Source organism: Megalops cyprinoides, chromosome 15 (genome assembly GCF_013368585.1).
Source record: "Megalops cyprinoides isolate fMegCyp1 chromosome 15, fMegCyp1.pri, whole genome shotgun sequence".
Taxonomy (NCBI): domain Eukaryota; kingdom Metazoa; phylum Chordata; class Actinopteri; order Elopiformes; family Megalopidae; genus Megalops; species Megalops cyprinoides.
Window position 1 is genome coordinate 25,983,289 of NC_050597.1, and position 27,277 is coordinate 26,010,565.

The following is a 27,277-nucleotide window of genomic DNA, read 5'->3' on the forward strand; positions in this document are numbered from 1 at the left end:
GGTGACCCCGACATTGTTTGAAAACATCCGAACATTGCATTTTTTGAACGTTCTCCAACTTTTTTTTTAAAAAAAGAGGGTTGGATAATTTAAACTGGGTCTACACAAATGGCATGTATTTCCCTATATGGGTAAAATGCAGACAAAATGTTACAGGGTTCTTGGGAGAGGGGAAATTTTCATACATGACTCTAAAGGCCAAGCTCTTAAGAAATGCCATGGAATGAGTCAGCAGCCAGGCCCGGAGTCCAGCAAATGTTCCAGCGGAATCGGCTCATTACTGCGACAGGACTTTCGATTTGTTTGGCCGTGTGAGTCAGCACATTCAGGACTTCTGTGTAATCAGAGAATTTTATTATTTCTCCATCCGCCCACCCCAGTAGCCCCCCCCCCACCCCCCACCCCCTCCAACCCCTAGTCCTCCTGCCTCACACTCCTTTTCCGACTCAAGCTGTAAAAACCATTCTCGCTTTTTTTTGGACGCACTTGAAGGGGCAGATGTGTCGCTCCCCTCTCGAACAGAAACAAGTCTCTTCCGCACATTCCCCGTCTCATTGATTAATCGGATCCTGATGTTCTGTGCAGCAGGTAGACCTTGGAGCTTGGGGAGAACAAGCCCCCTGAACAGGGTGGAGGCCGAGTGATGTCTCAGCTTGCATGGGGTTCTGAGCTGTAAAAAGCAGGCTCTCACGACGGGCGTGACAACACCACACGATCAGAGTTTCCAGGGTCGCGGATCAATCCATCTGGAATGCCCGATCCATGTGGGGTCTTTACCACAGACACCACCACTTCCTCCCCACGTTCGTGAGGATTGTGAACTGGAGAAAGTAGCAGATTAGTCAGCTAGCTAGCCCTGAAGTGACTCACAAAGAAGAAAATTAATAAACTAAAAAAGAAAAAACAGCTCATTCATGACCTTATATACTCCCTCTTACCCTACATGGACAGGATTTGTAATCTGTGAAGACATTCATTTCTCAGAGTTTAAGTGCATTTAACCTAAACAACTGACAAACCAACAAGAAACAAAAATACAAAATGAAAAGTGAAGGGTGAACTTTGAAAACACCTCACTTTGCTCCCATGAAACATTAGCAAGCTAGCTAGATGTACATATAGTTTTTTATTTAATCATTGTAGCTACATACCTAGCTAACCCATCCGGCTACTTTCTCCTACATCGTTTGCAGCAATTTAGGCTGTTGACATTGCAAAGTGGATCAGGTAGTTTAAGATTAGCTTTCCTTAACTCTCTTGTGCTGAGCCATTACCCCACTTAGTGCTGACCAGTGAAGCAAACGGTTCCAGTTGTCAAGCCTTTGGACAAAGCTGGGACCCAAACCCACACACAGCAGAACAGGGCTATTTGCATTGGGAAGCACTAAAAGTCATTTATGATCACATGATTTGGATAAAAGTGGAAAGTAAAAACAAGCACTTACATGGTTTCTTGGGGCACTTTTGGCACTTGTGGAACCCCCAGGATGTACCAACAGTCCCACAGCAGTCCTCTTGTTTGGACAGGCCAGGGAGAGCCTTCCCACACTGGAATAAAAATGAGAGGTCACGCCGGGGTCAGAGCAGCCCATCCGACAGGAAAACCACAGCCCACCTCTCCCCTACTGTGTGGTGGACCCCAGGTAAAGGCACAGGAGTGCCTACTGACTGGAGCTATTATCTATTAGCATCACATTGATCTATCAGTCTACGCCTTGAGCTTGAATGATGCGATCCACGGACAAAAAGCAACACATGCAAGCACTCTCAGACCAGCACACTGAACTGTATTAAATGAGGACACAAGGCACAAAGACTAGGCTGGGAAAAGGGCTTTTTTCACAACTGTACACTTCAGATTCATACATCAAAAGGTAAGTGTTAGGAAAATTAAAATGACATTCTGGAAAAATATGCAATTAACAGTAACAGTAATACACGTAATGAGTACGGAATGTGTAAAATTATATCTGTACTGCTATTATGGTTGTGATGTGATTAAAATAATCCCGCTGGTTAATGATATAACTCAATTTCATTGAGGGGATTTTTTGATAATATCTGTATTCTCTGGAAATACATTTAACAAACATTCCACAGCAAATACATCCAAATAGATCTAATTTGAACTCCGGATCATCCTAGTCCCAAAACATACAACCACGGAAACACAAGAAGACGTGTCTGATTGCTGATTAGCGCTTGATATATTAAGTTTTAATCCTCTTTGAAAACAATTTTCATAGGCAGCTTGGTATATCAGTTGATTGCTTGCAATTTTGGAAAAGATAAAAAAAATAAATAAATAAAAAACAGCAGGAGGGAGCGCTCTGAAGCGTGTCCATTGGAAAACGCAATCACGTCTTTCCCAGAAGGAGGGCGAGCCGGCTGAGAGGAGCTAGCAGGCCCTGCTTAAAACATGCGAACGCTCTCCCCGTGGGCCAACCCACTTCACAGAAACAAATGGGATGCCAAGAATCCAGCCCGGCTAGCGCTCACTGAGCTGATTTCTTCTGCGAGCCTGGCCCCCCTCCAGAGGACTTATTCTCTAGTAATTGTCAGTAGGGCGATTTCTGCATGGCTCACGCGGCCGCCTGGGTCAGCCGCTCCGGCTGCCAGCAGCTGCCACTGCGGCCGAGGATCACCAAAGCAGGAACAGGATAGAGTTATCAGCCTTCTCCTCATACAACAACAATGGAATCATTTTTGGGGTGAAAAACAGTGAGTGGAGGAGGAGGAGGAGAGAAAAAAAATCAATCAGAAAAGAGTGAGATGGAGTTGTCTGAGGAGATTCAATTTAAGGTTCAGTAAAACTTCATAAAAAAAAAAAAAAGAAAATTACAGCCCTCCTCTACCACCATGTAAAAACTTCACCCCAAACCTTCAGTTTCATGTAGTAGGAGGATTTGCAAAATAACCCCTGACCTTTTCTCCCAAGCCCAAGAATCCATTAAGCAATCTCTATCAGAGAGTGGAAATTCAATAAGAACTGGGAAATGTACACTCACTCATTTGCACACTCTCTCAATTGCTCACTCACTGACTCATTCGCTCACTCACTCACTCACTTAGTAACTGCAACTAATCCTCTCTTTCAGTTGTTTTTTCAGTCGCTCATTATCTAATACTCTATCTCTCTCACTCACTCAGTCACTCACTCACTGAAGGCTATGACCTCAGCAGGTGCAGACAAAGATCTTATTTCTGGACTAGGGACACTGCATTACAAAGGAAAAACAACCCATATCTGAGGCCATCACGTTTCTGCTAGTGGCTTCAGTCCTGCAGAAAACCCTTTCCATCTCTCCCTCACCTGAGTTCCACTGGTTTCCTGGAAGCAGCGGCCCAGCTGGCTCTTGGAGGTGACAGGGTAGTGGTGGATGATGGTCTGCTGGTTGGGGTAGACGGTGTGGGTCTGCTGTCCTTTCTGGCTGGTCTCTGTGTGGTAGGTGTAATGGCCCGACTGGGAGCCCTTCTGCTTTTGCCCGCTGGCGTCCAGCTGGGAGACCTGGTGGATCTGGACAGAGGCCTCCGGCGGGTGCTTGATGTGGATGTTGACCATGTTGGGAAACTTCCCTGTGAGGGAGGGGCGGGGGAGGGGAGGGGTGGGAGGATGAGCGCACACAGGAGAGAACGAACACGTCTGTTACGTCCGAAGGAGATGTGCCCGAGAACAAATAAACGCCTGTTTCGAGTTAAATGCTTCCAGATTAAAGCTGAGAATGAAATAAAAAACAATTACTGTGACGGACATTCAATAGAGGGTTTGTTTAAAGCTGAGTAAACCACGGCCTTCTGAGGAAAGCCATATGTCGGAACAAAAGACACACAGTATCAGCCAGTAAGGGCCGACCCATTCCTGAAGGAGGCTTCGACGTCCATGCAATCTTAACTGAGGTTTTGGTCAAAGCTGAGAAAGGAATTATGGGCAACTGCAGATCCAAAACTCATCAGAAAACAGATGCTTGATTGCTGTTCAGTTCTAAGCAAACAGGTTTTTTGGACCATCCTTATAATAAGCATGCATAGTGGATTTCCTGCTATTTCGCTCTGCTTTCCACTGCTACCATTTTGTGCTTCCTCCTGAAACAGCACGTAGCTGCTGCCTGCCACAAAGTTGAAGAGCGTGTGGCTCCTGGAAGAACCTTGAGGGGGAGGACCCGTGTGGGGGGGGGGGGGGGGGGGGGGGGTCCAATGGCGCCCTCACCTTGGCTCTGCCCTCCTCCGAATGTGAGGGGCAGCGTGTGCGTGGAGTGGACCTGCGACGTCTGGCTGTAGCTGACAGACCCCTGCTGCTGGGTGGGCTGTCGCTGGCTGCCATTGGGCACGGGGACCTGGCAGAACTTTCCGGTGAAGGTGGGCGGGCACTGGCACTTGTCTCTGCTGCTGCACTTCCCACCGTTCATGCAGGGCAGGTGGCAGACCACTAAAGAAGACAGACACACAAAGGGAGGGTAAACACCTGCTGGGTGAAAGCCTGCGGACTCAACCGACACACTCTTGGACCTTGTCTTGAGGCCACTGATGATCCCACAACAACAACAAAACTTCATAAAAATTTGGCTTTGTTGAATGTGCTGCAAACAGCCACCTATTATCCTTGGTGATTCTAAAAGGACACTAGCCTGTCACTAGAATGGTGTAGATTCTAAAGAAATACCACACATACAAGCATCCAACCCCCACCACACACACACACACATACACACACACACACACACATATTCCACATACACAAACACACACAAAACGATCTTTTTCATTCCAGCTAGCTCCTTTCAACTTCCGGAAGGGTTAATAATAAAAATTGGCTTTAAACAAACCAACGCAATAAACAAAACAAAAGGTTGTTTACCAAGCCTGTTTTACATTTTATGTTCTGTTATTGCCTTCTGACTTTTGTTTGCCTGTCTATGCGCTCCGTATATACCAACAGGACAAAAGCATGTGTTGAGAGACTGCAGAGGGACAGATAGATCAACTCAGACCAATGAGAACAAAGCCTGAGCCGTTGGATGAAAGCAAACATTGCTACAATCTTCCAGGGTTCCACACCATTACACAATGGTGTCCAAATACACGGGAGGGAACCTGCCAACTGCTTGCTCCTGCCATCCGTATCCATCACACATGAAATACAGAGGTGGGCGTCAAATGATCCATTACACCGAAAGATTACAATGCCTTTGTAAGCACCTTAAGTGAGAACACTGGGCTTTATTCAGTTATCCTCCATAGATTTTTTTCCACCCTGACAATCACGTGAGGTTTCCTGCTGAAGGAGGCTGCTGCCCTGGGCTGGGTGCATGATTCATGGCATCCAGACTAGAGAATATGCGTGGGTTCGACCTGAGCAGGTGATGCAAGAGTAAGAGGCAGCTCTTGTTTCTCGAATTGGAATGCCGCGCACTAAAACGACAAGTCAAGATCTGAGGCCTTCAAGGTGCTGCTTATGCCTTTGGCCCGCTATGAAGTCTCTCTCCTCTTCTTTCTCTCTTTCTCTCTCTCTCTCTCTCCTCTTTTCTCTCTCTCTTTCCCTGAGCATTGTCATTCACCCAAAAGCTTATTCGCTTATTCATCCACAAAGGAATTTCCTCCACAGCCGTGGCTAGTCTCCACACGCGTGGCGCACCACTGCCGCACGGTAGAGGAAAGCCATATTCATCGAAAAGCAGGAGCAGGGAAGGGGGGGGGGGTGCAAGAGGAGGGAGAGAAAGTATCAGAATTAGAACATTAGCTGCTCGATTCCGGCAGTAATTTTCAATAATTGCAGCGCGAAGGACGTTTTGTGGAAAGGTTTGTTGGCGAGGCTTTGGTAGAGAGAGAGAAAAAGAGCTTCTGGAAAGAGAAGAGCAAGGGGGGGAACAAGATCGCCTTGTGTATTTGAAATATGTGTCAATGGCATGTGGGTAGGGAGTATAAATCAAGCTGTCACCCAGGAGACACTCAGCAGACCGAAAGCGCTGGTGCTCTGGGATTCGGCTGCCCGGCTCTAAGCACGCGTCTCCCCCCCACAAAAAAAAAGCAGACAGGCCCCCAGTTCTGGTTAAATACAGAGGGGAATTATGCCATTTACTCCCCTGTCTCCACTTCCCTGTGGGAGCACCTGGTGCCTGTGAGAATTGACAGTTTCGGCTGCCTGGAGCTGCCATGTCTGTAACTACAGGATTCTCCTGAAACCACAAGTGAATTGCTCAATTGAGTGAAAGAGAACTAGTAATCACCATCTTTTGGCATCCCATTACATGCTGTAGAAAAGCATGTCAAACAAGACTATGGAGGGAAAAAATTCCTGGAAGGTGTATCGTGCAATGTCATATGTACGTAAGTAGTATAATCGTGGTATTTAATACAGTTTAAAAGAAAACAGACATGGTTCTGGTGTTGGATTTTAAACACAGAGCTGGTCAAATTTGAACAGGTCTCTAGATAAACCCAGACTGTGTTCACATCCATCCTGACCTTGGATCAAAACCATACTCGTATAGGAAAAATTACATCCTGATATGTCCAAGTAATCTGTGTGACATTTCTACTTGCACACAAAAAGTGTATTATCACAGCACACATTGCGGCCCATTTGAAATGGATAAAAACAGACTTGTCTCACCCCGGATAAATGTTTGAAATATGGACTGAAGTCCATTGGACGTGACGAAGAAATATATTATTTATACGTTCTGCGTGCAGTGGCACAAAATAAACACCACAGCGCTGTATATGTTATGCATAATGAAAACGAAAACAAGGTCTGTTTGAAACACAAACAGGCAAGCACAGTATGGATTTTTCTTAATCGCCAGCTATCTAAATCTCAGACGCCGTTCGCTCTCACTGATGGCCGACCGAGGCTTAAGCAGAACCTGATGAGTTCTGTCAGTCCATGAAAAGAAATTGTCTGGAAAGAAAAACATCTCCATGCCCCGTGTTAGATACAAAACCCTCACTGGTGCAGAAAATCTCCCTGTTTTTCGCTCTCCGGGTTGTGTGCCTCGCATGCACCCTTTCCCACACACCATTTTCACGGAGGCGTTAACGAGAGGCATTAAAACGGGACAGGCCATTCCGCAATCCGAATAACTTCTCCCTGACCTTGGGAGAAGTGACCCCAGCTAAAAACCTTTGATAGGAATTAGGCCCACGTAGACATTGCACAAACTAACTAAGTAACAACAACAGCAACAACAACAGCAAGACCAGAGTGGCATAATTGCAAATTGCAGGGGAAAAAAAAAACATTCAGTGCAATGAACTGTCACTACAGTGGAAGGTCCGTGGATCTACATCAAAGCAGGCATCCGCCCCAGAGAGTTTTAGTGAAGGATGACAAAGCCAAGGCGCGGAGCTCTTTTGCTGGAGCGCCCGGGCGCTGGCGGCGGCGGGAAGCCGCGGATCTGCAGCAGTGGCACTTAATAAGCGGTGTAATAAATCTGGTTACCCAAAACCCCTCATTAGAGTGACAATAACACTGCTCCCGGGCCTCCAATCCCAGGCCCGGCTCGCACCGGCAGCTGAGGCGCTGTTTGAAGTCTTCGCTCAACCTGCCAGACCAAAGCCCCTGCTCTCAAGGCCCGATCCGTGTAATTAGGGGGGCAGCTGCAGTTTCGAGCATCAGGTGTTCTCCCACAGATTCTACCTTGGTTTTTTTTTTTTAGAAAGTATAATAATAGAACGTCACTACCTGCTCATCAGACACCACAACAATTTCTGGTGAAAAACTTCCAGGTCAAGCGAGCAGCCTAGTCCAACTGTTTATTACATTCACTTTTGCCTCCTCTAGCTTTATACAACTGCTGCAGCATATAGGCCTTGTCTATTTGATTTTATAAAGGAATTTTTTTCATGTCTTTAAAACCCACCCTTTGTCAGTGCTGGGATGCAATCAAATACGACAACTTTTTTGAGGTAGAATGTTTATCACTGCCTAAAACTAAAAGTTCGACCCTGAAAGGGCAAATACTTCCTATCTGACAGGACAGTGGATATATTTTGTACAGATATGGATATTTTTGAGTTTAGGGAGACAATGGGCAACTCAAAAAAACCACTTGCACAGCGTTGTCAGTGTCAAAGGTAATCCGAGGACGCCTCAGCACACAAATAGGCTGCGAGTTACTGTGAGATTGACAAGCTGCAATGGATCTATCGTAGTGATACCCAAATGCCTGCGAGTTAGCCAATGCCGAAATGAGTCAATGTTCAGCTTCCTGTGATGGGCCCTGGAGAACGCGTACAGACACTGAAGGCAATCTTCCCGCAATGCCGCTGTGCTGCGAACGCGTGTGCCCGCAGGTGAGCGCAGGAGAGATTCGGCAGATGCCAGGTCCCTCCCTGTCTCAGCTCCCGTTATTTGCTGTGCTTTCTTGTGGGCCCTCACCAAAGCCACAGCCCGGATGCCACTGAGGGTAGACGGCTTGAGGCCAACAGCGATTTGGGGTAAATGACCTCCAAACCTCCTCATCCAGGATAGGACTCATTACAATGCATTATGTCACCCCAGCTACAAACCACACTCACCCACAGCGGTTGAGGAGTCATCTTGTTGTGGAGGGAAAACAAGCCACCCTAATTGTGGGTGGCAAAAGATTACAGCGCGAGAGGGAAATGTCACCATTATAGCCCTCCGATCCACGTTCCGCTCGCTTAAAATAAAGAGGGCCCACACGCTGTTATTTCACTCCCTTCTTTTCCTTTCATTTCATTTCCTTTCTGTTCATGTCTCGTGTTTTTTTCCCGCTATTTTCAGCTACAGGCATTAATAACGCGGTCAAAATTCAAATTTTTGCTCGTGCCATTCTCCAGATACACCGCCGTCATTATTTAAAGACAAACTGCCGCGAACAACTGAAATAGCTGTCTGCAGAACAAGCTGGCAACGGCGTAATGACGTCAGAGGGATATGAGGCAGCAATGCGAAACAGATGCTTCGCTTGGGTTCGAGATCAGCACTCCTGATTGGGAGTCCGCCGTGATTTCACTGGCAAAAAAAACAAAAAAAAAACAATCGGCGCTGTAATCCACCACGTCGGCGCACGAGCAGCTCTCCAGATGTTCCCCCGAACCCCAGTGTAAGCGCGTAATGGGGTGACTGCTTCACATGCACCTTGCGGGGCGGCGTGCCATCCGTGAGCCGGCGCCTCATCAATCACCGCGGAGAAGCTGAGAGCGGCCGGTGGCGGCTCCCGACACACGTCCGCCGACATGCTGCGCCCCCCCCCCCCCCCCCGAGGCCCCTCCCTCCTCCTGTCCCCACAGCGCACGCCCGGGTGCCGCGCGGGTCAGCGGCGCCACTCGCAGAGGGCCCGGACCGCCTGATGAGATTTTAAGACGCGCGTCTGGTCTTGGCGGAAAGAGCCCGCTCTGCGGTGGCGGAGTGGGCAGGCTGGCGCGGCCGAGGCAACCCTAGACAGCGCAGGCGAGGCGGGTGTTTACTGCGGGCACGGGCCCTGGCAACCGGAGCCGCGTCAGTCCACTCCACCGCAGGGCTGCCATAAAGGGCCGCTTCCCCCCACTGCCAGGTAGAAAAAAAAAACACTTAAAGTGATCTGTAAAAAAAAAATCTTGGAAGGAAAAAATGACAGCGCAGTGATTGTAAACTAATGAAATCTGACAGGGAGGAAATGACAGCTACCAGAGGGGAGTACTCCACTCCGATCTCCAGCACCATATAAGGCCAGGACTGCACAGTTCATAAACTCCCCAGCACGTTCTGCCGCTGGATGGGACAGGACGGGACTGGACCCCCCCTCCCACCCCCACCCCCACTTCATTTTTTTTTTTTTAAGGATGGGACCACAGAATCGCACTTGCGTATGCAGGGAGAAGGGATTCAATAAAACTCTGGCAAGTGTCTGGCCAAATTCCTGGCGCTGTCTGTTTCAGAGAGCGCTGCAAGCTGCCGAGTTTCCCCCGGAACCTCACCTGTTTCCAATTATATTGACCGTGCACCTGATTACACCCGAGACCCAGCAGAGCCCTAAAATCTCTATTAACTGGCGCTACTCATAAATCAAGCTGCCCAGGGGCCTTCAGGCCTAATCCCAAAACAAGGGGCGAAAAAGGCACTCGATTCTCAATTAAATAATCCACAGAGGTCTGAACCCCAGCATCTCACAAAACAGAAGGGGTATGACATCCAAACAGGAGGACAGGTGTGGTTACCGTACGATGGAGAGTCATTCAAAACAGTCTTGTGGTTGAGCTCTGAGGCTCTCTGCCACACATCTTGGCAATATCCCCCTGGTGAGCTTGCTGCTTCAATGTCTCATTGAAAAAAAAGAGGGAAAAATGAGCCAAATTTCTCTGATAAGCCCATCCCCTTCCAAAACCTTCAATTTGGCTTAATTTGCCCTAAATGCCATGGCACTGTCAAGTCCGCGGCGGACACACATCGAACTGGCAGGGAAGATGGGCTTTAATAAGGCAGTTTGGCACGGTCCAGGAGGCGCAAAGCTCTTGGACTGCTTCTTGAGGCACCTGGGGGAGAACATGTCAAAGTTGGGGGTGCTGTGGTGGGGTGTGGGGGGGTGTTTATGGAGTGGGGGCTGGGTTAGATGTGGGGCAGTGAACACCATGTGTGAGGTACCAGAACGACAGAAAATCTCGGATCTCCGTGGCAAAGTTATGGTGGGACTGGGGTGAGAGGTGGGGGTGTCTGTGTGTGTGTGTGTGTCTGTGTGTGTGTGGCGGGGGGGGCAGGCGGTCTGTTTCCTCTGCATGGCGTGCCTGAGGTGAGGAAGCGGGGGAGACAGACTCAGTCCCTTTGGGCGACAGAGGGTACCGCGGCAGCCCAAAACACACCCCTGCTCCAGACCTTGCGCTGACTAGGCAGGATATCAGCTGGAGGAATTTGTGAAAACTGACGCTGGAGCTTGTAAATCAGTGCGGATGCTGGAACCCTCCACCATTTCTCTTCTTTTTTCTTTTTTTTTTTTGGGTTGACTCCGCAATGAAAAATACCACAGCAGGGCCTCGCTTCCAATATCAAATTATTCCTCTCATATTTTCTGTGTATAAATGGTGTTTAATTATACGGATTCGTGGTGAAAAACATCCCCCATCCCCACTACCACCCCAAACTCCCACCCTCACAGAACCCATCCCTTCCTCCTGGTAGCTAAAGAAAAATACTTGACTTACAATGGCTTGAAGGTATGCATAAAAGCACAGCTGTACCTCACCCTGAATACATGAGTCACAAGTCACAAAACAACTTAAGCTATTCCTAAGTCTGCTAATAGTTTTAATTGACTATGTGCCTGGGGCAGGTAGGGGAAGATTCCTCCCTCCCTCGTTATTGAGCAAGTCGGTGACTTTCTGCTACTTCAAAACTCTCTTCTCATAATTCATATGTCTTCCAGGACTGGGCCAGCAATGTAAATATCTCAAGTCTTCTCGCAAAACCTGCCCTGGAGCCTCAGCGTCACGTCGGTCCCAGGGCACTCTGCCTCGATGAGCAGCAGCACAGCCCGGCTGCGTGTTTCAACAGGTAGCTCGCCCTGACGGATCACCAGACGCTTTTCCAGGTAGTCAAAGTCAAAACACTTACAGCCACCCCCCTCCCCCTCCCTTCCCCCTTCCTGACAGTAAAGCGCTCGACACTAAACACGCCCCTTCTAACAGTACTGGGTACCGCCACTGGGCGCTGGCCAAGCTAGCCATCCATGCCATGTTCAGTTAAAAACAGATACTGCAGGACACAACTCTGAGGAAAATGAACAAGACCAGGGCTGTTTCAGGAGGGCAGAGGATTTCCTGTCAAGGAAAAAGAAGCCCCAGTCAAGAGGTACTTCACTATAATAATATAAACATAATTATAGTCATAACTAGACCTCTCCTAATGTAATGACTCACTTTTCAAAACACAAATATGTACAGCACTCGCTAGCTTTCAGTGACACTACACAGTCCCAATGCCTCGGTTCCTGCAATAGCCATTCTGGGACTGCACGTCACAAAAACCTTTTCATCCGTGACCGCACCAACTTCCCGTAGCGGTGGATAAGTCAGGGACCAGTCGCTAATCCACAGTTCCTTCAGCACACACAAGAATCAGCGAAGAGAGAAAGAAGATTCTATGAGAATTTCCACCAAGTATAAGGATGTAATAAGTATGAAGGGCCATAACAATACATGATTTGTCACTCACAGGCAGTGTTAGTTCTTTACTCAAACTGTTTGAGTAAAGTTCCTTATGTATCCATAAAGGTCCCTGTATGTATTAAATCCTTATCCATTATCTTTGCATTTATTCATTACCTATTCCATTACCCATTATTGTCTTTAATGTTATGGTTGAGGAAAATCATGGGTATTGCGGATCACCTGCCTTTGAAAATGCCCCCTTCCCTCTGTCCTTTCACATAGGAACGCAGAGAGTAACACATACACACACACACACATATGCACAGAAACACAGACACACACACACACACACACACACACACACACAGACACACACACACATTTGGGTGACAGCATCAAATTCTTGGTAAATATTGGAGCCGTGTCTGAAGGGAACGTGGGTTGTTTTTGCTCTTTCCACAGGACTGTGTCAAACAGAGCTCAGTTCCTTATATGGTCCTGGAACAGGTTAGGGCCCCTACAATGAGACTCTTCCAGTACGTGCACAGAATTGAGGGGGCGTCTTGCAAGCACATGGACTGTGAATGGGAATGGGATTTTTTACAAAGAGCACGCCTCCAAATGACAGCAAAACACCTCCTGAAGCGAAACCGTATTTGGAGCAACAGTCCAAAAATTCCAGAATTGCTTACCTTTTTCAAGAAGCACAGTAATCTCTTATACATCACTTTAATACCCCTTTCTCATTTTGCTGAATTGTAACAGACAGAGAAACAATGGTACACAAGCAGATCTACACAGATCTGTATCACTTCAATCTGCACCACATCAGCCTAATCCGGTATATTGTAACATATTGGACAGTCAGATCCTTCACTCGGGCAAGGATATGATACACAGTAAGCTCCAGAGACAACTCTCATCCAAAGTTCCAATAACTCTGTAATAATTCACGTACAGCGTTTGAAATCACAGGTTTTGGCCGGACAAACAAACTAATGCCCACGCAGAGCTGGCACTTCATCTTCCATGATGCAATAGGTGGTGCGATACGGCACAGCAGGTGGCGAGGAGGTGCTGGGGGGGGGTTGTACCTACCCACTCTGAAGTTGGGGGCCGTGAGGGTGTCGGTGGCATGCCCGTTCTCGCTGATGATGGTGGTGGTGTTCCCCTTCTCACAGCTGTTCTGGCACTTGCTGCCGCTGCAGGTTACCTTGCAGATGGTGGGGGTGAAGACCACCTTGATGCGGCCCGTGTGGTTCCCCACTGCCAGCCAGGACGCCCAGGAGAGGAGGAAGAAGAAGCAGAACGTCAGCCGCGTATCCATCGGTTACCCGTCCCCCCCGGCCTTTTTCCGACAGCCAGCCTCAGGTCTGCTCAAGTTTTAGAAAGACGAAAGGCTGCCTCTCCACTTCACATGTACTCCTGTCCTCTCTCTCTCTCTCTCCCTTTATCTTTCTTTTGTGGCCCCCCCCTTCTCTCTCTCTCTCTCTCTCTCTCTCTCCTCCTAAATCCAGTGGCGTCTCTGAAACATGAGTAGGAGAAAAAAAAAAGAGAAAAAAAGTTCAGCAAACAAAACTCTGGGATGCACTCCAATTCCTCATCGAAAAGTCAAGTTCCCAGAGCGTGGGTATTAGCCGATCACAATGCCACCCTTTATTCTTATTATGAGGGGTGGGCATAGCAGGTCGGTTCCCCCCTGTTCTCCCCGTCGTCCCACCTCCTGCGTCCCGCCTCGCCAAACGCGCCGGCCGAAGCCAAACTGTGCCACCCTGGAGCTGAGTTCAAAAAACCCCTCCAGCTTTTGGCGTGTCTTCCTTAAGATCGTCTCCTAGCAGCACTTTCTGCCGGGATGAAGTCACTGCTGCCCACATCACCTAAAAAACCCAGCTGCCTGCACCCCATCACCACCCCCCCCACCGCCCCTCCGCCCCCATGCCCTGCCTCTTTCCTCCCTCTAGCCCAGACCCAGCCCTCGGATGTGCTCTGAGAGGCATCTGTCTCAGGTCTCCTGCATCTCACACCACAGGAATGCGCTCCAACTTTTCCCTTTTTTCTTCTCTCTCTCTCTCTCGCTCTCTGTCTTTTTTTTCTCCCCCAGTGACGCAAGCTGCTGCAGACAGTTCCTTTCCTCTCCTTCTCTTTTTCTCTGTCTTTCCCCCCATCCCTACACACAACTCACTCTCTCTCCCTCTCGCTCTACAGTTCTCTTCACAGCTTCTTGGCAACTCACCCCCCCCCCCCCCACCCAAAGCCCGGATTGCCGAGCTCTACGTTTCGTCTGCGGCTGTCAGCTGTTCACCCCAGACAGAGGGGAAAAGCAGGGATAGCAGCCAAGAAATCATTAAAAAAAGAGCAGGCAGGCCTGGTGGATTGGAGCTTTTTCACCCGCCTGAAAGTCTCTAAAGGGGAGTGAAATATTCGATAATGGTGCTAGATATCTGACAGCAATTATGAATTTCTCCTTCAGTCAAAGTCAAAAAAATTTCTGGGCAATGGGTCAACATCTCAGGTGTTTTTGGAGGCATTTTCTTATTCTAATTTGAGTATTTTTTATTAATAAACAACTTCATATGAATATATACAGTAATAATTCCAATACATAAAATGACAGTATGGGATAATTTCAACAGTATATTTGAAAGTTAAGAAAATGTTTCAGCTGTGACCATTATAATCAAAACCTCATGAGTCACTCAACTTTTATTTGGATTGAAAAAATATATCATCAACCACAAAAGGCACAATTCGCTCGTTAAATCAATCCAGCCATCTTAGGAAATTCAGACAGAGTGAAAGCATGTCAGCAATGGTTCATAAATCCAGTTAAAACACAATCTGACAAAACAATCACAGTTTTGAGTGATTTTGCCTGATTTTCACAGGACGGTTAAATCTTTGAACCATGTGAGCGTATTTAAAATCCACCTTTTGCTTGGCTCATAGTGTACAAACATCATTTAATACAGAAACTGAGACCATTTTTCGACAAGAAACAAACAGCAACAGAGACCATAAAAAACGGCACAGAAAAAGTTGCGTTGAAAAAGGTGTTTTTTATGGCCCGCACCTTGGAGACCACATAAAGGTATCAGGCTACACTCAGTTCCTGGCTGCTTGTAGGAGTTTAGAAACACAAACCATGAAACTCCTTTCAATTGCTCCTAACTGTTGAAAAGTGCCACATTTTTTACCCATAATCCCGTGCATCAAAGACAGCTCGTGTGTCCGTTACTGTGAGGCCCAGAGGCCCCAGGGCCTGCCAAGAGCGTGTTCCTTTCTCACCATCACCTCTCACATCGTTTGTTTCGCTCCGTGCGGGCCTGGTTTCGCCGTCTCGCGAGGGCTTTCTTCTGTCACCTCATCTCACCATGACACCAAAAGAAAACACTGCCTCACTTACAAAAACCATCTCCCACCTCCCAAAACTGCAAAGCTGAAAAATTGCAAAGAGCAAAGACAGAGCCTCATACTGCATACGCTTGGCTATCAGATCCCTCATTACCTTCCACCTTGCTCGGCCTCATTGCCACTGACAGAGCTGCAGCTGCGGTGGTGTAACAACTGACAGGGGGGGAGGGAAGTTGTTCACTCTCCCATGAAAGCATCAGGTTTTTCTCATCACACACCCCGAGATTTAAAGAGGGATACGGAGTGACTGTTCTCCCCACCTCCCCAAACATGTACAGCACAAATCCAGTTGCTCTGATGAGGGATTGAATGAAGAGTCCCTCGTCACGGTGGCAATAAAGCAGCCCCCCTACCCCGCACGCCCCTGTTGAGAGTGAGTTCTTCACAGAGAACATTAAGGGAGCTCTGCAGAGCATATGGGGAGGGAGCTCTGCGAGACATCCCAGGCAAAAGAGACATCAATCAGCGCTATGAAAGGCGGGAGCTGGGGATGGGGGGGCGTCAGGGGGCCGAGATGGCGGGAGGGGGAGAGAGAGAGCGCTGTGTTGCTCGTTCTGCTCCCCTCCTGCGGGGGTTAGCTGGGAGTTTCGGAGAGGGGCCCAGCGGACCGGCCCGCCAGGCAGCTGTCGGGGATTGGTGCGGGGCTGACGTTAGCCATAATGCTGGAAAATCGCGCTCCGCTCCCGAGCCTCAACCCAGGCGAGGCAGACGGGGGGGACAGGCGGGTTTCCGCGGGGCGGTGAAGCAGGCTGTCTACACGCCGTGCGGCTTGTTGCGAGGAGCTGCCTGACAGGGGCACGGGCCTGGTGGCGCGAGAACGCCAACGCTTCCCCACCCTTCAGCCAGCCAGAAAACAGCAAAAACCAGCCTGACGTTACACTGCGGGTCTGTGTGTGCAGCAGACCCCTCACCCAGGGGGAATTACAGCGCTACAGCTAACCGACCCAGGGCCAGATTAGCTGTCCTCCAGCTCAGACGCAAAACCGAAAGCCACAGGCCCAGACTCCTTTGTGCCGGCGCTAGACTAAACTCCAGGTTGGTCGCGCCCCGCGGGGGCCCAGACCGCAGCCACGCCCCCGGCCCTCCGGTCCGGGCCTCCGACGTCAGAGCGTTTCCTGTTGGTCCCTCGCCTCCAGGCTGTTCCTGATGGCGGGCAGCGCAGCCCAGAACTCGGGGGAGCAGCCCCAGACCATTCACGGGAGGCCGTGCCGGGGGGGGGGGGGAGTGGGAGAAATGAGCAGGCCGCCTGTGAATGCTGTTGTGTCTACAGACGTAACCATTAATAGCCCTGCCAATGTGAATTCACTCTGCAGTGTAAACACACAAGGCAGAGAGGGGGGGGGGGGGTGGGGGAGGGAATGATCAGAGCACACAGAGCCAGGTTTTCCACTGACATTAACCTGCACACCAGCGAATAAATGCATATACGTTTGGACACATCACACTGTCAAGCGAAGACAGACTTCACAAATCTGCTGTGCAGTCATCCACATGTAACACCCTCCACATAAACTCAGCTCAATTATGGAAAAAATTGTGCGCTATTACTCTTTTGTTGCCTATACACATCTACAGTATACATGCAGGGATATGGTTATGTTTAAGGAGAGAGGCGTAATGTGAGAGGCATAATATGATATATGTGTCTATTTAAAGCCATATACTGCTGCCTATTAATTCAGAAAGGCCACTTTAAATTAGAAATGCAGGGGTGGTGCTTTGATCTTTACTGTTAACTACACCTCTGCTCCAGCGGATATTCTGCATTCAGAGGCCCTTGTATTCAGCCTTTTTTCTCATTTATACACCTTTGTAGCACCATTTAGCAATTGAGGGGTGCTCCGTTCAATGACAGTTTATCGCTTTGCTCTGTCATTTCATTTTCTCTCACCCCCTGCCTTTATCTAAAATTGCCCTGTGAAAAAGAGGCTAATAATTCATTTTAGACAGCGGTGTGCAGCAGGCAATGTTTAAGTCTTTATGCTATTACCACTGGGGCTGTAATTTGAAAATCCGACTGCCGCTCAACTGCGAGTGCGCTGCGCTCTCTCTACACCCCTCTTACACTGCAGCAGATGTGTGCGCGGGGCCCGACGGTCCTCTTCCGAGGGAAAACCGGACGCTCGCGTCATCAAATTAGGGTCACATTCCATGGCAACGATCACCTTTTTTTTTTTTACTGCGATGAGGTAACAGAGGAACCGTTGTTGTTTTTTTTTAAGGACGGATAGGAAAGCGGGTAGGTGTTTGGAGAGTGTTACGCTGAGAAAAAAGAAGGACTTGATGTCTTGAGTGGGGTCAGAGGCAGCTGAAGCTCATTTACGGCAGCTGAAATCCATTGCCCCCTCCCCCTTTTATATTTTTATCTCCCTCCCACCAATCACAGGCCTTTATAAACACAGATACGGCCGAGCAATCATCCGCCTTTAGATTCAGAGCTATGTTCCATCCCACGTTCGATAGATCAAACAGGAAGGTAAACGAGGAGGACCCTAATGCTAACACACCACCGCGGCGGCGAAATGTCAGTGCGGCCGCCGGGAGAGGGGGAGAGGGAGGGTATTTGGGGGGAGGTTGCACCTGCGGGCCTGGAGACTTCAACTGTGTTGACATCAGGGACGGGAGCTATTCCACGGAAAACCGAGACATTGCATAGTGGCGAGAACGCACTGGCTCCCGTAACGTGAGAAGTAATGAGAGGCTGACCTCAGCCAGAGCTACCATCCCCGGGAGTGATTAATGGGGAGGCCGAAATCCAGCCTGGGGCGGCACGAGCGCTCCCTGAAACTCGTTAGTGCCCCGCGCTGACGCATGCCGCCAGTCGCGCTGCACGGGACGCCCGCGACAGGACTGTCACTCTTGTCACCGTGGAACTTTCCAAGCCCGCAGCTCGGTCGCCCAGCGCCAACCAGCGCCTGCCCAGGAGAAGTCAGACTCTTAACGCCGAGCCGATGACACTTTTATGAAAAATAAAATTAATTTTTAAGAATAACATTTTTTAGCTTTCGGCGTTTCGTTACAACCGCGACCCGGAGGGTTGGCAAATCCGCCCGGCTGCGATCTGGCAGATTTTTTTCCAAGCCTCGAAATATCATCAGTTGCTGCGCTGCTCACGCTCATTTAGGGTCGTTAAGGCTGATAACTGATCCGATTCAGCAATTAAAGTGTTTGAAAGAGCAATAGCAAGTGCTCCGAGGCTGGAAACACGAGCACCCTCACATTAATTGGCCCCTAACAGCAGAGGGCACCTGAGGACGATGGCTGGAAAGACAAGAGGTGGGACTCACCTTGGAGTGGGGTGTGGCCGACAGAAAGGGGGATGGGCCTGCTTACAGGTGGGCCTGGACTGCGCACCTGGGTGTGGGTGTGGTAGTACTTGGGCTTAATGACAAACTGCTGACTCGGAACCTGGTGCACCGTCATGGAGATGGGTGGCCGGATCCTGCAAAGGACACAGAAATAGTTATATTCACAGATAAGAAACCAGAAAGATGAGTAGTATGGTAAAGTTGTAAAACACTGGACACCAGGAAGTTTATTTATATTATACTGTATATTTCATTTTATATGTATACATAGGGCGTACACAAATTCCTGAGAGTCCATGTTAACGTGAGATTTATTGTGCCCACAATGTAATTTGTCATTTTGTTGGATATGTAGTACAGTGAGGCACAAAAAAGTATACTGTTCTCATGTGGGCATTTTGTAAAATGAAGTGCTCTGAAGAAAAGCATTGATCATGCTAAGCCTGACAAAGATTTGTTTGTGTCTTCAACGGGTGACCAGTTGACCATGCAAGTGCTCTGAAACCCTGCCCACAGACTACTCCCACCTGCCAAACACTTGTATTTTTCCTCTAAGCGACGCTCCACTGAATCAACCTGTACAGGCCCCAGCCAGAAGTCTGCCGCTGCACACACCTGTAGCTCATTGGAGCTGGAGGGCTGCCAAGCACACCTCGTTACCCTCACGAAAATCCTTTTAGATTCCCCCCCCCCCGGGGCCCCGTCCTGTCTGTGAGGAGGGTAGGCCGCCCGGGCTCCGGTGTTGGCCGTCCTTCCCGGGGGCCCCCCAGAAGGAGGAGAGCGGCGGAGAGACGCAGGCCAGAGGATGAACTTAATCTCCCCGATCGGACGGCTGAGGCAAACCAGACGCAGCCTAATCACCGGGGCCGCGGCCAGAGGAAGCCAAAGCTCGACTGACAGAGCGCTTCCAAATGTGACGGAGGAGGAGGAGGAGGAGGAGGAGTGGGGAGTGGGGGGGGGGGGTGATCCAGGAGAAAGTGAGGACGGGCAGAGCGCTTGGGGGGCTGGCGGAGCCAAAACCAACCCCGGTGCAGCTGTCAGACCTCTCCTTCAGCGAGCCACTCTGTTCAGCCTCAGCCGCCGCAAATGAATTGTGATTTGTTTATCTGGGAGGGGGAGAAATCTGCTAATTTGGCACGTGGGCTCGGGGAAACATTACTGGCCACAGCCGTGGCATTTAACAGCGCACCCTTATCAAGCGTTCAGCCCCTCACCGCCAGCAACTCGTACACACCAACATCCGGCTCCTACACAAGGACAAAAAAGTTTCTTTTCATCTTGAGGCAAAGATAAACAGGGGGTGGTTATGAGAGCCACTGTGAATGATTTCCTTTCAGCTTTGGTCAAGGTGCTGAAGAATAACCTGTTCCGACAAATGAATTTGAAATGCCCCCACAATTCAGAGCTGTATGCAAATCAATTGTCTCATGCCGACAGAGAGATTAAAAAATCCATTAAACACAGAAATTGTTTAGTACAAGCACAGCCAAGAACCCCTGAATTCAAACAGAAGGGTGGTTCACGCCAATGTAATTCTAACAACTGCTAATACCTTCCCTGAAGCTACACCCACCCAACTACGCGCACACACACACACACACACACATAAAGTGTCTCACCCAGGATTCAAAACTAAAACTCTCGGGCCCAGATGTCAGCACCCTACCCACTAGTCCAATCATGCCTGACCACACTCAGGTGACATACAAACTCATGACACACACACACACACGCACACAAACACAAACAAACACATATGCCCACACACAGAAGGCCACACACACTGATACTATGCACATATACATGCATACAAACAAACAAACGCGCACGTAAACATGTGTGACAGCATAATCCCTCTTCCTTTTGCACGCCTGACTCCTCCCTGCTCCCCTCCCGGGAGTTTGCAATCTCCCTGCTCTTCACCTTCGCTGCCACCACACATGTTCCTCGCATTTGCATACATCTCCATAGAACCTCCCCGCCCGAACTCGCTCGGCTAATTAGGCCTGGCTCGGTAACGATAACCAGGCAGTAATTTATCCCCACTCATAACAACAGCCAGCAGGCTTTTTCACAGCAAAACAGTCCACTGACAAAAGCCTGTGTCAGTCCGCACAAGCCGGCTCCTCCCCCTCCTTCTCCTGTCCATCTCTCTCTCCCTCTTTCACTTTGTTTCTATCTCTCTCTTCTTCCCCACCATCCTTTATAGCTCATAAGCTTCTAGAAAGTTCTTGGTCTCTGCCTTTCAAAATCTTGTGGAATAAAAAAAAAAACAACAGAAAAAGCAAAGCCCACAACAAGGCACAGAACTTGTCAAAACTCCTCGAGAGCTCCCTTTCATCTGCAGCGTCGCTGTTCTCTCCCCCCACCCCACCCCCACCCCTCTCTGGGCATCACCGAGCCGTTCTCTCTGAAGTGCCCATGAAAGTCGGAGACGAGTCACAACAAAACAGTGTTTTCACAACAATGGAAAAAAGAAGCGTGCGTATCGTGCCGCTGCTAGACTGTGCTTTATGAAAGAGATGCTTCAGTGAGGACAGGAAAGGAGCGTGGGCCTCACCACAGATTTACTCTTTGTTCTGATTGGCTGTTTCTGTGCAAGAGCATCTAATTCGACATCAAAATGTTTTTTGAGGCCACAGTGCACAGACTCCAAACACTGGTGGGTTTGGTGGCTAATTTTCTTCCCTAGTTTTTCTATGAATTTGCTTTAATTGGAAGGGCTGGAACAGGTTAGTGGCCTGTGCTATGAAGACTACGGCGGGGCATTTGGGCTTCATCGCGTTATTCCGACAGGCACCTGAAGAATGGGGGCACTGTCCCCCGCGCTCATGCCGTGCATGGTCTGAGGTCTAGGGACGGAGTGCAAATTGTCAGAAACGCTGGATCTCCGGGGAGACAGCCGAGGGGGGTTCAAATAAACAAGTTGCATGCCATTCTGGAGTTGGGGGGGGGGGGTGGTGGATTTCATAACTCGTCCTCCGTTTCTCTCCATTGTCCTGCTGTGATTTAATCTCCCTGTCTGCCCTGATGTAATGTGTTTAAACAAAGGAGGAACATATCTCACCCCTCCAGGCACACCTTTCTTCCTTCGAGAAGGCTCACCCTGGTGGTGGTGAGGTTCCCGTCTGAAGGCTGCCTAGATAGCGAGGCGAGGGCAACCTGCCCTGCCCCAACCCCCTCGGAAACCGGGGCACCGCCACCCATGACCAGCCGCCAGACTCCGGCGGCTGCCAGCGGAAGGGCAGACAAACCCTCACCGCGCCCTGACCTCAGCCTCCGCGCCGGCAGCTCAAAGGCTGCCGAGCGAAAGTTTGGCGCCGCTTCACTCGCTCCTCCGAACTGTGAACTAATCAATTTGTCTGGGGGAAACCGTTTAATGGGTCCCGGGAGGGCCCGGTTTGACAGGGCCCAGCCCGACTCTGCAGGTGGGGGGGACTGGACTTTCCCAACGCCCCCCAAGTGCCACAGAAGAACAAAAACACCCTCCGTCTCATTCGTTTCTGCGTTAATGACGGCTGCGGAGCACTCTGTTCCCTCCAACTTAAATACTGTAGGACAGGAACCGCTCGCACCAAGTACAGTGAGCTACGTGCTAAGCTGTTCCACATGCTTCTGTTTGGCCTGTGGCTTCAACAATGAGAATAAAAAAGACATTTCAATTTACCTAAACTATCTCCAACATGGCCGTGAGTGCCTCTGAAGAGGGTGAGGGAAGAAACACTCTGGTGGGGGAAAGAACCCACAAAATCCATATACTCCACAGCTGAAAGGTTAGGTTAGGCAGTGCGTGAGAATCTGAGTGAATTTGATTATTTTACTTATCTTCAAACATTGGCGCGCTAAATATCCGTATAAACCTTCATAAAAGTGATGTGTTCTGAAATAATAATTTCCACACTCTGCTCCTGCCATCTAAACCAAACTAAATTTCACTGTAAAAGAAGACGCTTCAGTCTGCAGTGCAATCACGTTTAAGACTGTGACTACAACCAAAATTATCTTGCATTCTTGAAAATACTGTATGTCTCCAAGCTCATGGGTATATATGTAAAAAAAAATAAAAAGTATCTGGGTGAAAAACAGACAACACACACTAGCCCTCAGCCATTCTTTTTCACCCTTCCCAAAATGCTAAATTTCTACGGTATCATCCCACATTTGCGAGAACATGATTCATTCTGACTGGCTTGCCAAACTTTTGCTGGGCCAAAGAAGGAGAAAAACAACTGTGAAAACACACAATGTACAAAAAGGTTTAACATTTTACAACTGGGTTTATAAGCTGTCTGTCAGGACGCCGCGAGCAGGTACGGAAAAAACCCCCCAAAAACGAGCCGTTCCAATGGGAGGGCTTCACTTGCACATTCACTGACTTCACGCCCGCAACACAAGGAGCACGAGTGCTGAAAAGCTGACACAAATTACCCTCGCAGACAATTTGCTGTACAAATGCTTCTCTCTGCACGAGCCCATCATTTTTTTCAGTCTCCTTTCTTCTTCCACAGGTCTGTGGTTTCCTGACTCGAAGACTCAAAGAACGATGACTGCCGCGAGAACAGGGCCTCAAAGCCAGTTGGCAGGACGAGATGTTTCGAAACAGTATATGTCACCAGAGATTCGTACACGCTGAGACCCCCCCCCCACCCCACACAAAGTTCTACACGTCTTTCAGCTGTGAAAGGGTGAGACGATACCTGCGCTCCACAGGTGCGCTGGCTGCTGTGTCTGCTCGGGACGACGCTCTCCCGTTGGTCGCTGACAGGATTTTGGAGACAGGTGGCTGTCCTACCCTGAAAGGCCAAACGGGTTCATGTATTTTTTTGACTGCTCCAGGGCTCGAAAAGCCCAACGGGTTGTGTGTCAGGGAGAACTGCGCCGGGGGGGACTGTGAAATCCGAGGAGCTCTGCTCTTATGCGGCCGTTTGAAGTCGTCCCGCCCCTCCTGAACACCGATCGAGGCACCATCTGCAACAACATCGTCGCTTTGAATGCTTCCAGGATGCGCTTACTCCTGGGCAACCGCCCTGTTCGGCGTTGAGCTGCGGTTTTGACGTGGGCGGGAAACAGACTTTTTTCGAGGAGAAAAAACTGAAATTCAACAAATTCACAGTGAGTTCACTTACGAAATGAACCCCACAACGCATCGGAACATCAGTGTCAGTATGTCCGCTGGGTTAAGCCTGTTGCAGACTAATCCTCAACAAGTTCAGACTGCCACTAGGACCAAGAATGAAGACCGCAGGTGTAAAAAAACGATATATTTGTCCTCATTATACATCTATATATACACCACTTATTTTGGTGTTGACAATGTGAGAGCATATCCCCTGTCACTCTGTCTGAGCTTTGTCCTCACACTTCTCAGGGCCATAATGTCCCCATGTCCCAAGAGAAATGCACTTCTCTGACCTCTCCTCTCCCGGTGACAAGCCGCCATTGTGGCATCTCGGCTCAGGCCTTTGTGATTATGTCCCCTTTGGAAGGACCCAAATGTCTACAGACCCGACCTGAGAGATTGACAGAGGTCATGCCAGCACTGTGTCCCTGGTGAAAAGGCTGTCTTCAGTTCATCTGTAGAGACACCGCAGGGCAGCTGGTTGATCTTTCCTTTAATGAGCTCACAAATGCCATGGGTCAAGCGCCTAGAACGACAGGGCTTCCAGTGCCACGTTTATGATCGCCTCTCGGCAGCCATCGCCACCATGCGGTCACGGCACGTGAACCAAAGATTCCCGTGAACGGATGAAAATCAGCGGTCATAACATGTTTCATTTTCTGCAGTGCATTTCTATGATGGAAGGAACACTTCATAGATGCTGCGTGGACTTTGATTGATTACAAAAAGAGACTCCTGCTGCCTGAGGCCCACTGACAGGTTGCCTGGCAGCCAAGTGCCATTCCTAGGCCTCTGAAAACTTAATGTCCACCTCTTAACTCTGGGCCTGGTGCCAGACACTCGGAGCAGGTGAAGACGCGGACACAATGAAATCAGCATACCGTGGGCTCTGAATTTAACGCCTCATTAAATGCCACAGTAAATGCTTGCAGCATCCCGCAGCTATTAAACTGGTCTGTCACTAAATTAAAAAAGAAAGAAAGAAAGAAAAAAAAAAAACAGACCCATTTCCGATAGGTTTTGTCACGTGACATGATTGCATACGCAGTCCACGCTTGGGCAAGCTTATTGTACCGCAGGTTTTCGACTTGCAAGACCTTTATAGCTATTGAGGCTTGGTGGCAATGTCACTGTGAGAGACTGGGAGCTCTGTAACCAGCTCACGCTTCCCCAGTTCAAAGCCCTGATGTTTCCTCTGTGAGGAGCCGGAGAGGTCTGTAATTTGGGGATTATGGAGCCGGTCATCTCTTAATCAACCCCCGGCTTCAGCTGCAGCTGCAGTGATGAAGAGCTCCAATACCGCTCAGCCACCCTGTTTGGTGTTACCATCATTTACTGGCAGCGGTAAATGTCCAAGGGGGATGGCACGGCACCTAATAGCGCTGATTTAAAGAACATTTTGCGTTTTTTGAAATTGGAAGGCAGCATGTCCCCCCCCCCCCAATCAGTTTGGCAGTCAAATGGGAGGGGGGGATATCTAACTCCAATCAAACAGTATTACGTTAGGTATAAGATAAGGAGCTTATCTCAGCCCAGCTCCTGGCTGAAATATGTGCGTCAGATAGCGGGAGACAGTGGAACACCCTGGGGCTTTCTGCTTTTATTCGTCAGGGTTAATAACGGCGTTCACATTCACACAAGATAATTACCAATTAGGAGCGTGTGTTTCAAACTCTCTAAACGCAAGATTGAAATGTGAGATGAAACAGTGCAAAGAAAAACAACAGAAAACAACCTTGAACTAAACGGCAGAGTGCGCATACGCTCATTGGGATAATGAGAATATCTTCAGCCGAGAACAGGCAAACTTGGGAAATTTAAAGTAATATGCGGTAAGCCCCAAGAGGAGGGCCCTTCAGGTGCTTTGTGATTTTCGGTGTTATCGAGGCACATGCGAACCAGATATTAGCCAACGGTCCATTTACGTGCAAAACTGATGCGTTTTAGGTGGGTGAAAAGGAAAAAAAAACATCTCCCTCAAAAATGTATTTCCTGCGTCAGTCTCAATTGCTTTAACATAAATCACACTGCTCCACACCAACAGCTATTTCAAGCGGAGCCCTGGCAGGCGAAAGATCAGATAATGGGCTACAAAGTTTAGAGGAAATGAAAGGATAGGCTCTCTTCATCCGTACAAGGCCTGACTGATAAATTTCAAAGGCCTGCGAGACGGACCTTCTCCAAGAATAATTATTGCTAAAGGAACACCAGGAGAGATTAACTGCCGTCCAACAATTATGCACTACGAAACCCGAGACAGTCGATTCATCTTATGGCCGGGTCGTTCTTTTTTACAGTAGGAAATAATGTCTAGAAAAGAGAACCCTCCACCCCAGCCACCCACCCATTCTTCCCTCCCACCCCCTCTGATGGCTACAGAGAGTCAACCAGGAAGCATTTTGACAGAGTCTGACATGTAGCTGTGAACATTTACCAGGCAGGGAGATATCTTGGCCTGTGAGGAGAAAAAAAGCCCGGATGGACAGTTTGCTTCTTAAGAGTCAATGTTTGTGCTGATGCCCGCTGGGACACAGTGCAATGGGAGGGAAGCTGGCGGGCCTCTGGGAAGAGCGAGTTCAGCAGAAGAGTGCATCTCTGCTGACGTCGACTTGGCTGGGAGCTCAGCCCCGACGGTCAGCCCTTTCGGATGTGAAGATGAGAGGTCCTTACTGGAGATTCGAGTCCCCGCCCCACACCACCCCCCTCTTTCTCCTTCTCTCTCACAGATCATTGCAGGGGCCATGTGGTGGAGAGGGTGAGAGGGTGAGAGGGTGAGAGGGTGAGAGGCGAGGGGAGGCAGGTGTCACTTCACACTCCACCACTCCAGCCCCGCCCCGCCCCACTGGCCTCCGTGGCATATAAATAAACAGAAAGTGATAGCCTTGTAAATAGCCAGACTTTTCCACCGTGTCGTAAATAGCTGCGCTGTGTTCTGCGACCCTCCTTCCTGGAATAGAACAGACTATATCCACACAGCAGGGGTGAAAGGTCATGGCCAAGCAGGAACCCTCCAAAACCAAAACGCAGCCCTCCTAACTCCTTTGGACTGGCTGACAAGCAAAGATGCTCTTTCTGACGTTCATCCACCTCTCAACTAAGGAATTGACTTGAAAGCCAGATGTAGAAGACCAAACCAAACGGCCCTGGCCCCGGCAGGTCATCCTCCCCGGTGCATTCTCTGTCATTCTGCTGGCAGGATAAAGAGAACGTGAACCGATAGGTTCCTTCTTGAGTGCAGTAGCCCCAGTGCATGGCTACAGGAAGCAGCTGGCTGCATTAGCTCCAGCATCACTGGGGCAAGGGTAGGGCGGAACATCACCCCAGGAACAGCATGGTGTCTGCTTCGCTAACCATC

At 49.2% G+C, this 27,277-nt stretch overlaps 1 protein-coding gene across 6 annotated transcripts in view; it reads right to left on the bottom strand.

Annotated features, from left to right (window-relative positions):
• ltbp1 (latent transforming growth factor beta binding protein 1) overlaps positions 1-27,277 on the bottom strand; it is a 106,519-nt gene that overhangs the window by 63,899 nt on the left and 15,343 nt on the right. For all 6 annotated transcript variants that reach the window (XM_036546327.1, XM_036546326.1, XM_036546328.1 and 3 more), the window contains exons 4-8: positions 18,783-18,937; positions 13,183-13,350; positions 4,208-4,426; positions 3,314-3,576; positions 1,446-1,548 (exon numbers count right to left, since the gene is read on the bottom strand). In XM_036546327.1, the coding sequence (XP_036402220.1) occupies positions 1,446-1,548; positions 3,314-3,576; positions 4,208-4,426; positions 13,183-13,350; positions 18,783-18,937 (908 nt within the window). The remainder of the gene's footprint in view (positions 1-1,445; positions 1,549-3,313; positions 3,577-4,207; positions 4,427-13,182; positions 13,351-18,782; positions 18,938-27,277) is intronic.